The sequence below is a fragment of the Polyodon spathula genome, chromosome 24, assembly GCF_017654505.1.
Source record: "Polyodon spathula isolate WHYD16114869_AA chromosome 24, ASM1765450v1, whole genome shotgun sequence".
Classification (NCBI taxonomy): domain Eukaryota; kingdom Metazoa; phylum Chordata; class Actinopteri; order Acipenseriformes; family Polyodontidae; genus Polyodon; species Polyodon spathula.
The window spans coordinates 16,801,157-16,814,032 of NC_054557.1; the positions used below are offsets into that span (position 1 = coordinate 16,801,157).

The 12,876-nt window shown below is 43.8% G+C and overlaps 1 protein-coding gene across 3 annotated transcripts in view; it reads right to left on the reverse strand.

The window, feature by feature from the left end:
- LOC121298768 (multiple C2 and transmembrane domain-containing protein 2-like) overlaps nt 1-12,876 on the reverse strand; it is a 49,079-nt gene that overhangs the window by 11,351 nt on the left and 24,852 nt on the right. For all 3 annotated transcript variants that reach the window (XM_041225976.1, XM_041225977.1, XM_041225975.1), the window contains 2 exons: nt 2,135-2,254; nt 1,357-1,398 (listed from right to left, as the gene is read on the reverse strand). In XM_041225976.1, the coding sequence (XP_041081910.1) occupies nt 1,357-1,398; nt 2,135-2,254 (162 nt within the window). The remainder of the gene's footprint in view (nt 1-1,356; nt 1,399-2,134; nt 2,255-12,876) is intronic.

Genomic DNA, 12,876 nt, shown 5'->3' on the forward strand with positions numbered 1-12,876 from the left:
GCTTGCGTGCAGATCATTCTGCTTTGCTATGTGACCCTGTGCAATTACAGCAAGACAGCGCCGTTTCCTAGCAAGCTAAATTTACTTTGACATTGGGACCTGTAGAGAGCCACACATATTTTAAAACATTTAAAGCTATTCCCACCCTGTTACGTGAATTTTAAGAAAACACGTTCCTGCAATGTTGCGTAGCCCCTTCGGGTAAGTTTGAAATAGTTTCATGCATAATCTACACGATGACACTTTTTATGATATAACAGAGGGAAAGATTTTCTTGTCCATGGATATCTGTAGTCCTTGATCAGTGGAATATAGACTTGAGCCACAGTGGAAAAGTGAACGCTTGAAGCCCTGTAAAACCTAAGAAACAGCTCACAATAAACCATGCATTTCTGGTTACGTTACAACAGCATGGGCTACTCCCAAGGGTTCAAATCCCTATATATTTAAAACTTTTTTAAAATTCAAAATCAGAAAAAACATTTCAGCTCAACAGCCACCAGGAGAGCCCCGACTGGTTACGTGGAAACACAAAAAGGGAGGAATGTCTCATGGATTTCAGTGGAGAATGTCTCATCTAGAAACGTGTGCCTCACAGAGGCCATTTCATTACTGTACTCCGAACAGCTTCCATGAGCTGAAACAGCACAAGCAGACGTCAATTAGTGCCAGCGCTGGTGGAACCTGAACTCACTATTAGGTCCCAAATGACAGGGAGGCATAATTTACTTCTGTGGTTAAAAGTTTTTCTTCTCAGAGTTTCGCTGCAGTATTTTATCATGCCTGCTAACATAACTTGTGAGTTTTCGGTACTGAACAGTGGAGAATGCCCAGCGGAATTAGATCAGTAAGTGCTAGGAGGGAGTGATATTATTTTGAACAGGATTTTAAATGCAGCCCTAATTGGGACTCAGGAAAATGGAACACAGTGGGCGGTATTCATTTTTTTTTTTTTTTTTTTTTTTTTTTTTTTTTTTTTTAAAAGAAATTAGCTTATAAAAAAACCTGCTAGCTATGAAATTTGCACTTGTGATTTTTGAAAACATTGTGTTCTGTACGAACTGTGAAATGCACGCTCTCTACCATTCGGTGCATGTGTCAGCTAATACTCATGGCAATCTTTAGTTAGTTAGGCTTTTAAGTGTCAGTAATTCAACTGCAATGTATTTAGAAATAGTAAACTGGTTATATAATATTACGTAACTACACATCAATTTAAATAGTGCCTACTTTGTAATAGTACTTATGACACTAATGTTAGTGGCACTGTTACTCCAGTCCAGTAGGGCAGTCTCACTAGCTGCAGTACATACATTCCTCTTTTTACAACAATCTCAAGAATTAAGAGACATTTACCTTTTCATCATCGTCGTCATCATCGCCCAGGCCCATACTTTCCTGGTTAAAAAGAAAGAAAAAGGTTAATTCTGCTACAGCAGTGATAGACAGGAGCCTGCTGCAGGAGAGGCAATGAATCAGTGACTGTACAGTATACTGTAGTACAGCTGTCAAGACGCTGACTTCAAATCCAAAAAGGATAAAAAACAAAAAAACTAATCATTATATTCCAGGGTACCTTCAATGAGCATTTCCATACATTAATCTAAAAGCACTGTGTGTGTTAATGCAGGCTGGTGGATTTGCTGTGGTCCTCTGGTTAGAAGGACAAGGACAGCGGTAGACGTGGTCGTCCAGCACAATGCCACCAGGTAACCATAACCCATCTCTGAGTGGCCCACGGCTGGCAGTTTACATGCCCTCCTAATGAAGCCACAGGTTGCAATAAAGACGCAGTGGCAGCGACTGCTAAAGCACTGGATATAAAATACAAAGAGGGCTCATATTGTGGATTTCAGAAGACAGCGCTGGAGTAACAGAATAGGAGGACACCCTGCTGTCGAGGTCCCTTTTACATATAAAACAACTTCAAAAAAATAAAGGGATTGCTTTGAAAAGTGTGTAGGATTGTAGCCTACTTACTGCCTTGTGTTTCAACTGCCTTATAATGCAGGAGAGGCCCAGTATATATGTGCTTTAAGTTGGTACAACGTTCATGCTGTAGATTGTCCTGCAGTTTTATCCATGCTGTTAATAAGAGGAACCTGGCTGAAGGTTTCATGAGTGCAGCACTCACCAGGTCCTGTGTGCTGCTGCTCTTCCCACAGGCTATCTGGAAGTAGTTCCAAGCGAGCAGGAGAAGCAGATAGAGGGGCACCATGTAAAGCTCCATGTACCACACGACAACCAGGAACAGCTGAAACAACAAGAGCAAGAGGTGGCTCAGGCACCACTCCCATAGCACTGCATACACTGGCACTAACTTCACCACACAGTGCTGAACGTGCTGAGCGGCAGTTCACTCCAGGCATGCCTACAGTGCTCGCATTTCTTTCATTAACTGACTCGCACAGAAATATTGAAAACTGAATTAGTAAAGAACCCTAATAAAGTAAAATATAGGATTTGTACAATTTACTGTCTGAATTTGTGACTTCTCGCATCATCGTGAAATATCGAGGGAACGACTATATGAAATGGCAATCCTCACAAAAGCTTCTGAATGGTGTAATACTTGAGTAAAGTGTTAGAGGTTAGAGGTTAGAGGGCAGCATCAGGCATTCTGCTGGTTTTTGAATTTTCCTTTGTGGTCCTGTTACTTTTGAATGTTGTCAACCACGTGTAAAAATATGTAAATTCCTGCTAATTCTCCTGGCACAGTACCATGTCACAAAGGAGGCTGACACCACAACTAGACATCTCAAATGAGGACTCGCACCTAGAGCTGCGCTGCGTCTGCAACGCACTGCGCTGGAGGGTTACTAGGTACAAGAGGTCAGTTAAACCCTAAACATGGATTAAACCGGCATGGCCCGCAGGCCTCAGTAGCTAGACCGCTAGCTCAGAGAATCGCTCTTCTCAGGCGCTTCCACCTTTACAACACATGGCTTCAGTCAGGAGCTGCAAGATCTCACTGCACACGTTTCAACCGCACCAGCCGTCCACAGGGGAAGCGGCACAGCTTTTACACTGGCTTAAAAAAATCTGAAACAAAACAAGTCAGACTAAACCGATCAGCGGGTCCTTTCACTGCACCTCAGCGAGAACGTCATACTGAATAGAGTCGGAGTTACAAACTGGGTGTCAATAAAAAGATTCTACAGCAGATAATCTGTAAACATGCTCTTTATCAGTGGTGTAAGCAGAAAAGAAAAGCCCTATTCTACTGTACTGCACTGGAATAACGAATCAGAAAGACCCGGTGCAGATTCTCAGTAGACCGTCCCCAGCTTTGTACATTGCAGGAGGCAGCCATTTCTATTCCAGCTGGAGACAATGTCCGGGGGACACTTGTTCTCACCACAGAGGAATTAACAACTATTTTGGACAGGTAGCTCGTCTTCCCAGGAGTATTTATTTTAAACATGCCCCTAGATCGACTTAAAACCCAGCTGGGAATTTGAACCCTGTGCCCCAATGCAAACGCAGCTATATTAACTAGCAGGGTCTAATTGCCTGGTCTGCATCATTCCGAGAGTAACACAGGACCATATTCATCTCCACCTGGGTAGCTGAGGAAGTACACCTGTCACAGGGATTCGTAATGCGGCGTTAATGCAAATTGAGATAACTGTGCATGGCTTGGGAAAGAGGTAATGGCACTAAATAAAAAAAAAAAATGTCATTTGTTGTGTTTAAGCTGTGTGCCTAAATGAGAGTATAAAGCAAGCCTGTCAGAGTCGCCCTGTGTTCTGTGATGCAGCATGGCGGGTCAGGTGAGCAGGTTTCGCATGTTTGTTTTTTTTAAATGCTAATAAAAACGAAGCTGGGAACATCTGGAAAGCCCATTGAGTCTCTCCTTTCAGGCTTAAATTCTACAAAACAAGTTGGACACCCTTCATTAATGTGCACAAGCATGGGAGCCCCGTCCCTGCCTTGCACTTGCAGAACGGAGACGTAACTAATATCTTGCTAAATGGTTTAAGTTTTATTGCCAGAAAGTGTAGTGAATAAAGACAAAGGGGATTTGGAGCCTGTCAGTGTCTCGGTTGTAAATTTATACTGGAAATAATCCCCCTTTTTAATTAGCTGGTCATTGACACAATTTCCAAGTGGAGAGGCACGTTACACAATATTTGATCACCAAACACAGATCAGATGTTGCGTGAGTGTGCCTCGTGGACCCTGAAACAAGAATGGGGGCTGGATAATTATTTTATTTTCTCAATTCTAGATTTCAAGTGTGTTTTGTTTTTTTGTTTTTTTTTAGCTCAGAGCCAGCTGCCCTGCATCTGGAAAAATTCCTTTAGCTTATTGAATTTATCATGCTTTTTAAAAACTCAGTGTGAAGGATAAAAAAAAGCCTGTCCTATCTGTAACAGCTCATAGACAAGAGTAGACCCTTGCTTTCAGACTGTTGTTCAAACCATCCGAGTAATACCATGCTCGAGTCTCAGCAACACCATGCTCGAGTCTCAGCAACACCATGCTCGAGTCTCAGCAACACCATGCACGAGTCTCAGCAACACCATGCACGAGTCTCAGCAACACCATGCTCGAGTCTCAGCAACACCATGCTCGAGTCTCAGCAACACCATGCTCGAGTCTCAGCAACACCATGCTCGAGTCTCAGCAACACCATGCTCGAGTCTCAGCAACACCATGCTCGAGTCTCAGCAACACCATGCACGAGTCTCAGCAACACCATGCTCGAGTCTCAGCAACACCATGCTCGAGTCTCAGCAACACCATGCTCGAGTCTCAGCAACACCATGCTCGAGTCTCAGCAACACCATGCCGAGTCTCAGCAACACCATGCACGAGTCTCAGCAACACCATGCGAGTCTCAGCAACACCATGCTCGAGTCTCAGCAACACCATGCTCGAGTCTCAGCAACACCATGCACGAGTCTCAGCAACACCATGCACGAGTCTCAGCAACACCATGCACGAGTCTCAGCAACACCATGCACGAGTCTCAGCAACACCATGCACGAGTCTCAGCAACACCATGCTCGAGTCTCAGCAACACCATGCTCGAGTCTCAGCAACACCATGCTCGAGTCTCAGCAACACCATGCTCGAGTCTCAGCAACACCATGCACGAGTCTCAGCAACACCATGCTCGAGTCTCAGCAACACCATGCTCGAGTCTCAGCAACACCATGCTCGAGTCTCAGCAACACCATGCTCGAGTCTCAGCAACACCATGCACGAGTCTCAGCAACACCATGCTCGAGTCTCAGCAACACCATGCACGAGTCTCAGAGTCTCAGCAACACCATGCACGAGTCTCAGCAACACCATGCTCGAGTCTCAGCAACACCATGCACGAGTCTCAGCAACACCATGCTCGAGTCTCAGCAACACCATGCACGAGTCTCAGCAACACCATGCTCGAGTCTCAGCAACACCATGCCGAGTCTCAGCAACACCACGAGTCTCAGCAACACCATGCCGAGTCTCAGCAACACCACGAGTCTCAGCAACACCATGCTCGAGTCTCAGCAACACCATGCTCGAGTCTCAGCAATACCATGCCTCCCGGGTGCCTGGGAATGGAGCTGTGGAGGAAGTGCCAGCCTGATTGCAGCAGATTATGGAAACAAAGCTAAGCAAGTTTAACAAGACTGGCTCACCAGAGGGGGATAACAAAACATGTAAATACAGACAGAGAGAGCGAGAAGAAGAAATCTTGCATAATCGTTGCTCGAATCCAGATACACTTTTCCGGGTGAAATCAAGGACGATTGGCGTAATCTGTAATGCTTTCTCAATTAAAAACAAAACGAAGAAGGATATGAATAATGAATCAAAGGCCCCGGTGGCTGCGATGCTCACGTCTGTCTTTTTTTTTTTTTTTTTCCCAGCCGAGCTTGAAGTTAACGTCTGGCTAGGGGCTAGTGGCAGGGATGGCAACTTTGTACTGCCAGGAACGAGGTTTGAAGCAATGAGACATGTAATATTTCATACAATTGGGATGGTTAAAGGCTGTTTGTAGAATGTTTTCAAGGGTGACAGTGAAGTAAAGATGATATTGGTTGCTTTGCAGGGCATGGTACAGTGTAGGGTAGCGATGGTGCAGAGAAACAGGAAAGCAGTATAACCATATTCAACACATGAGAAATTGCAATCTTTCAAAAGAGAACAAATACCATAGCTGAGGGAGAAACTGTACAACTGTACTGGTGCTCAATAGCAAAGGTAACGCATCACAACCTCTATTACACTGTCCTATAGAGACCATCAGTCTGCTATCAGAGTCTTAAAACTCCTTAATGAGTAAGCAGCGGGGTCTTGAAAAACACAGCGTTCCACGTCCCCATATGTTGCTACAACGGTTTAAATAACGTACCTGTCATTTTTATTTTCACTGTTAACATCCTTACAACTTTTTAACTTATAAGCTGTTTCGGGGTCTTGAACAAACACAGCGTTCAAACGCTCCCACACTGTCAAACAGCTAACACAGCAATAACGATCCACACTGTCAAACAGCTAACACAGCAATAACGATCCACACTGTCAAACAGCTAACACAGCAATAACGATCCACACTGTCAAACAGCTAACACAGCAATAACGATCCAACTGTCAAACAGCTAACACAGCAATAACGATCCACACTGTCAAGCAGCTAACACAGCAATAACGATCCACACTGTCAAGCAGCTAACACAGCAATAACGATCCACACTGTCAAGCAGCTAACACAGCAATAACGATCCACACTGTCAAGCAGCTAACACAGCAATAACGATCCACACTGTCACTGTCAAACAGCTAACACAGCAATAACGATCCACACTGTCAAACAGCTAACACAGCAATAACGATCCACACTGTCAAACAGCTAACACAGCAATAACGATCCACACTGTCAAACAGCTAACACAGCAATAACGATCCACACTGTCAAACAGCTAACACAGCAATAACGATCCACACTGTCAAACAGCTAAACACAGCAATAACGATCCACACTGTCAAACAGCTAACACAGCAATAACGATCCACACTGTCAAACAGCTAACACAGCAATAACGATCCACACTGTCAAACAGCTAACACAGCAATAACGATCCACACTGTCAAACAGCTAAACACAGCAATAACGATCCACACTGTCAAACAGCTAACACAGCAATAACGATCCACACTGTCAAACAGCTAACACAGCAATAACGATCCACACTGTCAAAACAGCTAACACAGCAATAACGATCCACACTGTCAAACAGCTAACACAGCAATAACGATCCACACTGTCAAACAGCTAACACAGCAATAACGATCCACACTGTCAAACAGCTAACACAGCAATAACGATCCACACTGTCAAACAGCTAACACAGCAATAACGATCCACACTGTCAAAACAGCTAACACAGCAATAACGATCCACACTGTCAAACAGCTAACACAGCAATAACGATCCACACTGTCAAGCAGCTAACACAGCAATAACGATCCACACTGTCAAACAGCTAACACAGCAATAACGATCCACACTGTCAAACAGCTAACACAGCAATAACGATCCACACTGTCAAACAGCTAACACAGCAATAACGATCCACACTGTCAAACAGCTAACACAGCAATAACGATCCACACTGTCAAACAGCTAACACAGCAATAACGATCCACACTGTCAAACAGCTAACACAGCAATAACGATCCACACTGTCAAACAGCTAACACAGCAATAACGATCCACACTGTCAAACAGCTAACACAGCAATAACGATCCACACTGTCAAACAGCTAACACAGCAATAACGATCCACACTGTCAAAACAGCTAACACAGCAATAACGATCCACACTGTCAAACAGCTAACACAGCAATAACGATCCACACTGTCAAACAGCTAACACAGCAATAACGATCCACACTGTCAAACAGCTAACACAGCAATAACGATCCACACTGTCAAACAGCACAGCAATAACGATCCACACTGCTAACACAGCAATAACGATCCACACTGTCAAACAGCTAACACAGCAATAACGATCCACACTGTCAAACAGCTAACACAGCAATAACGATCCACACTGTCAAACAGCTAACACAGCAATAACGATCCACACTGTCAAACAGCTAACACAGCAATAACGATCCACACTGTCAAACAGCTAACACAGCAATAACGATCCACACTGTCAAACAGCTAACACAGCAATAACGATCCACACTGTCAAACAGCTAACACAGCAATAACGATCCACACTGTCAAACAGCTAACACAGCAATAACGATCCACACTGTCAAACAGCTAACACAGCAATAACGATCCACACTGTCAAACAGCTAACACAGCAATAACGATCCACACTGTCAAACAGCTAACACAGCAATAACGATCCACACTGTCTAAAACAGCTAACACAGCAATAACGATCCACACTGTCAAAACAGCTAACACAGCAATAACGATCCACACTGTCAAACAGCTAACACAGCAATAACGATCCACACTGTCAAACAGCTAACACAGCAATAACGATCCACACTGTCAAACAGCTAACACAGCAATAACGATCCACACTGTCAAACAGCTAACACAGCAATAACGATCCACACTGTCAAACAGCTAACACAGCAATAACGATCCACACTGTCAAACAGCTAACACAGCAATAACGATCCACACTGTCAAACAGCTAACACAGCAATAACGATCCACACTGTCAAACAGCTAACACAGCAATAACGATCCACACTGTCAAACAGCTAACACAGCAATAACGATCCACACTGTCAAACAGCTAACACAGCAATAACGATCCACACTGTCAAAACAGCTAACACAGCAATAACGATCCACACTGTCAAACAGCTAACACAGCAATAACGATCCACACTGTCAAACAGCTAACACAGCAATAACGATCCACACTGTCAAAACAGCTAACACAGCAATAACGATCCACACTGTCAAAACAGCTAACACAGCAATAACGATCCACACTGTCAAACAGCTAACACAGCAATAACGATCCACACTGTCAAACAGCTAACACAGCAATAACGATCCACACTGTCAAACAGCTAACACAGCAATAACGATCCACACTGTCAAACAGCTAACACAGCAATAACGATCCACACTGTCAAACAGCTAACACAGCAATAACGATCCACACTGTCAAACAGCTAACACAGCAATAACGATCCACACTGTCAAACAGCTAACACAGCAATAACGATCCACACTGTCAAACAGCTAACACAGCAATAACGATCCACACTGTCAAACAGCTAACACAGCAATAACGATCCACACTGTCAAACAGCTAACACAGCAATAACGATCCACACTGTCAAACAGCTAACACAGCAATAACGATCCACACTGTCAAACAGCTAACACAGCAATAACGATCCACACTGTCAAACAGCTAACACAGCAATAACGATCCACACTGTCAAACAGCTAACACAGCAATAACGATCCACACTGTCAAACAGCTAACACAGCAATAACGATCCACACTGTCAAACAGCAGCTAACACAGCAATAACGATCCACACTGTCAAACAGCTAACACAGCAATAACGATCCACACTGTCAAACAGCTAACACAGCAATAACGATCCACACTGTCAAACAGCTAACACAGCAATAACGATCCACACTGTCAAACAGCTAACACAGCAATAACGATCCACACTGTCAAACAGCTAACACAGCAATAACGATCCACACTGTCAAACAGCTAACACAGCAATAACGATCCACACTGTCAAACAGCTAACACAGCAATAACGATCCACACTGTCAAACAGCTAACACAGCAATAACGATCCACACTGTCAAACAGCTAACACAGCAATAACGATCCACACTGTCAAACAGCTAACACAGCAATAACGATCCACACTGTCAAACAGCTAACACAGCAATAACGATCCACACTGTCAAACAGCTAACACAGCAATAACGATCCACACTGTCAAACAGCTAACACAGCAATAACGATCCACACTGTCAAACAGCTAACACAGCAATAACGATCCACACTGTCAAACAGCTAACACAGCAATAACGATCCACACTGTCAAACAGCTAACACAGCAATAACGATCCACACTGTCAAAACAGCTAACACAGCAATAACGATCCACACTGTCAAACAGCTAACACAGCAATAACGATCCGTGATGTGGTACGGAACAGAAAAGCCAGAGCAATTTTGTTTATTTTTTGTATCGTTCTTCCTGCTGTGATTTAGAGGATGATCTCAAACCCCGGTGCACTAGAGCAGACATTGTGAAATGAGCTTTGAAACAGACATTAAAGTTATAAGTGTAAAAAGTTGTCAGGATGTTAACAATGAAAAGAAAATGACAGGTCTGTTATTTAAACAGTTGTAGCAGCATGCAGGGACATCCGATAAATCTAGCATCGCAAGCCCTCTACTTATTCTTTCCTCCCAGGTGATGATCAGACACCAGACCCCTGGGACTGCAGCTCTGCACACAGAGACACTGCTGTGGAGGGGCAGGGATCACAGAGTTCCATCAGGGAGGCTCAATTCCATCCACCCTGACTGACCCAGGAGCTGTGTGTGGGAACATGTGCACCCCAAGGCAATGCAGAGCAAGAAACGTTCCTCAAACAGCGGCACCGACACGTCCACAAGTAGCGTTAGTAGAAAAAACAAATTGGACTGGGTCAAAAGACGACACCCTCAAGCAAGCTATTAAGCAAATTTTAATGCAAAAATCCCAAACTACACCCATAAAACACATGCAGATCACACTTTGTAATTTTTAATTTTTTTTTGTTTAGTGCTGTAAAACAGTAACATAAGTCCACCTCATTTAGTGCTTTGCAGAGGTTAGCATTAAATGAGCGAAAACAGAATCTGGATCATCTTCTGCTAAAATGTCACAACTCTCCCGTCTCTATACACAGGGTGGCTATGAAGTCACTCCATCTAAATACCACCCCCTTTAACTCGCCCTGGTGTCCCCACCCCGTATACTGTGCATTAAAAAAATGACAATGGAAACCAGCAATAAAACGCTTCCTCCACATGGTGGCACCGTTACCTCCACCAGCACTGTGGACTGGCCCCGGCACACAGGAAAGCAGGTACAGCAGGGGCTCCTTGGAGGGCTCCCGTCCCAAGACCGGCCAGGCAAGGTTCTGGTGAGATCAGAACCAGAGTGCTACAGCAGCAGGTTGCGTTTACAGAAGCAGAACATCTCAAAGGCTGTCATGTCAAGCAATCAACATTCACATGCTGTCAAAAAGAGCCCAAGCAGGGTGTGAAAAAAAGGAAACGGTTAAAAGCTTCTTTTCCTAGCGTGGAAACCCTTTATATTAAAACACTAATTCTGCTAAAAATAAATAAATAAATAAATAATATTTTAAAAATGCACAGAAAAAAACCTGCTTTAAAATATATGTTATCCAGGTCCCGTTTGCTTTAAACCCCCCCACCCCCACCATAAGAATTTCGTTTTTCTTGACTAAAGAGGGGAAATGAAGCAATGGGTAATGGACCACTATGCTACAGATTTTGAGTTCCTTTTGTCCCAGGAAAGCAGGATTTATCTTACAGTACATACAGGGGTCCCCTGGCATATCCAGAGCCTTGGTCCAGCTCCGATTCTGAAAAGAGAAGCTGCTTCTCCCCATACGATTCATAATGCTTTGGTTCCACCTGCTGGCGGCTGTGTTTAGTGCAGGACAGAACTTTATTTGACCCCTTTGCATAGCTGATGCTGATCATGTATATAAAATTCAGCTTGCTCAGGATGGATAAAAAAAAAAACACATTCAAATGGACGGGCTTATTAAGCTTCCTTCTAAGCTGTCACATTATCCCACTTTTTTTCTGTACAGAATAACATGCAGTTGTCAAATCTTAACAGTAGAGCACTTTTACTTGTTCAGATATTATAATGATGGAAAAGCTTACGTGCGTCAGTTCTTTTTTGTTTTAGTTAAGAAGTGGTGGCTGCACAATCATTTCAATTGCATTTCTTAATTACACAGGACCTTTTTTAACATTTGGATCCATGGACGACAATGAATCATTTACGAAATCCCAATCTATTAGCAGTCAGGCTGAAAGGAAAGGTTCAATCTAGAAACCATGCTCCTGCCGAAACAGGAGAAAGGCATGTGAATGAATCTGTTCATTATTAACACACTCTTCCTTGTAATACAGGACTTGTATTTATTGGGCATGTTTACTCTCTTTACCATGGGTCCACAGAGATGAGTTCACTCTGAAGCCACACCTAATGAAGAGCAGGTCAGTGGTTGTGTTGTCCTATCCACCATCAGGAGGTTAGCCCATGATAACCAGGCTCATGGGCCATGCTGCACGGTGTCCATGGACTGACCCTGCATGTCAATGGTTCCATTACAAATCACAGAAGTGGTGGATTAACAAGCCAAGCACCGGGACCTGGCTCCACAATCACCAGCTTATACAACCTTGAGGATTGGGCTTTATACCTGTTTAACAGTGTAACAGCCCTGGCACAGTGAACATGAACTGGGCCACAGAAACAGCGGAGGGAAAGGCTCCAATTATATTAGCTACACTTCCACGAGGCAAGGAGAGGCCATCTGCCAGTCTGACACAGTTCCCTTCGTACGACTGCCTAAAGACAGGAATATACAAGAGTTCTCCCCTCATTAACACACAGGGTGGCACGCTGCTTTACCATGGCAAATGATTAGCCTTGGAGCTGAGGCACTCGCATTGCTTGCGACAGCAGTGTACAGTATGTGACTCAAGGTTTGGAGAGATAGTCTACTGCAGATTTTTAAGCTCACTGTACTGACGATTATTCCCATTTCAATAGCACAAAAAAGAAGAAAGTTCTTAGATTGTAATGATCTAAAGC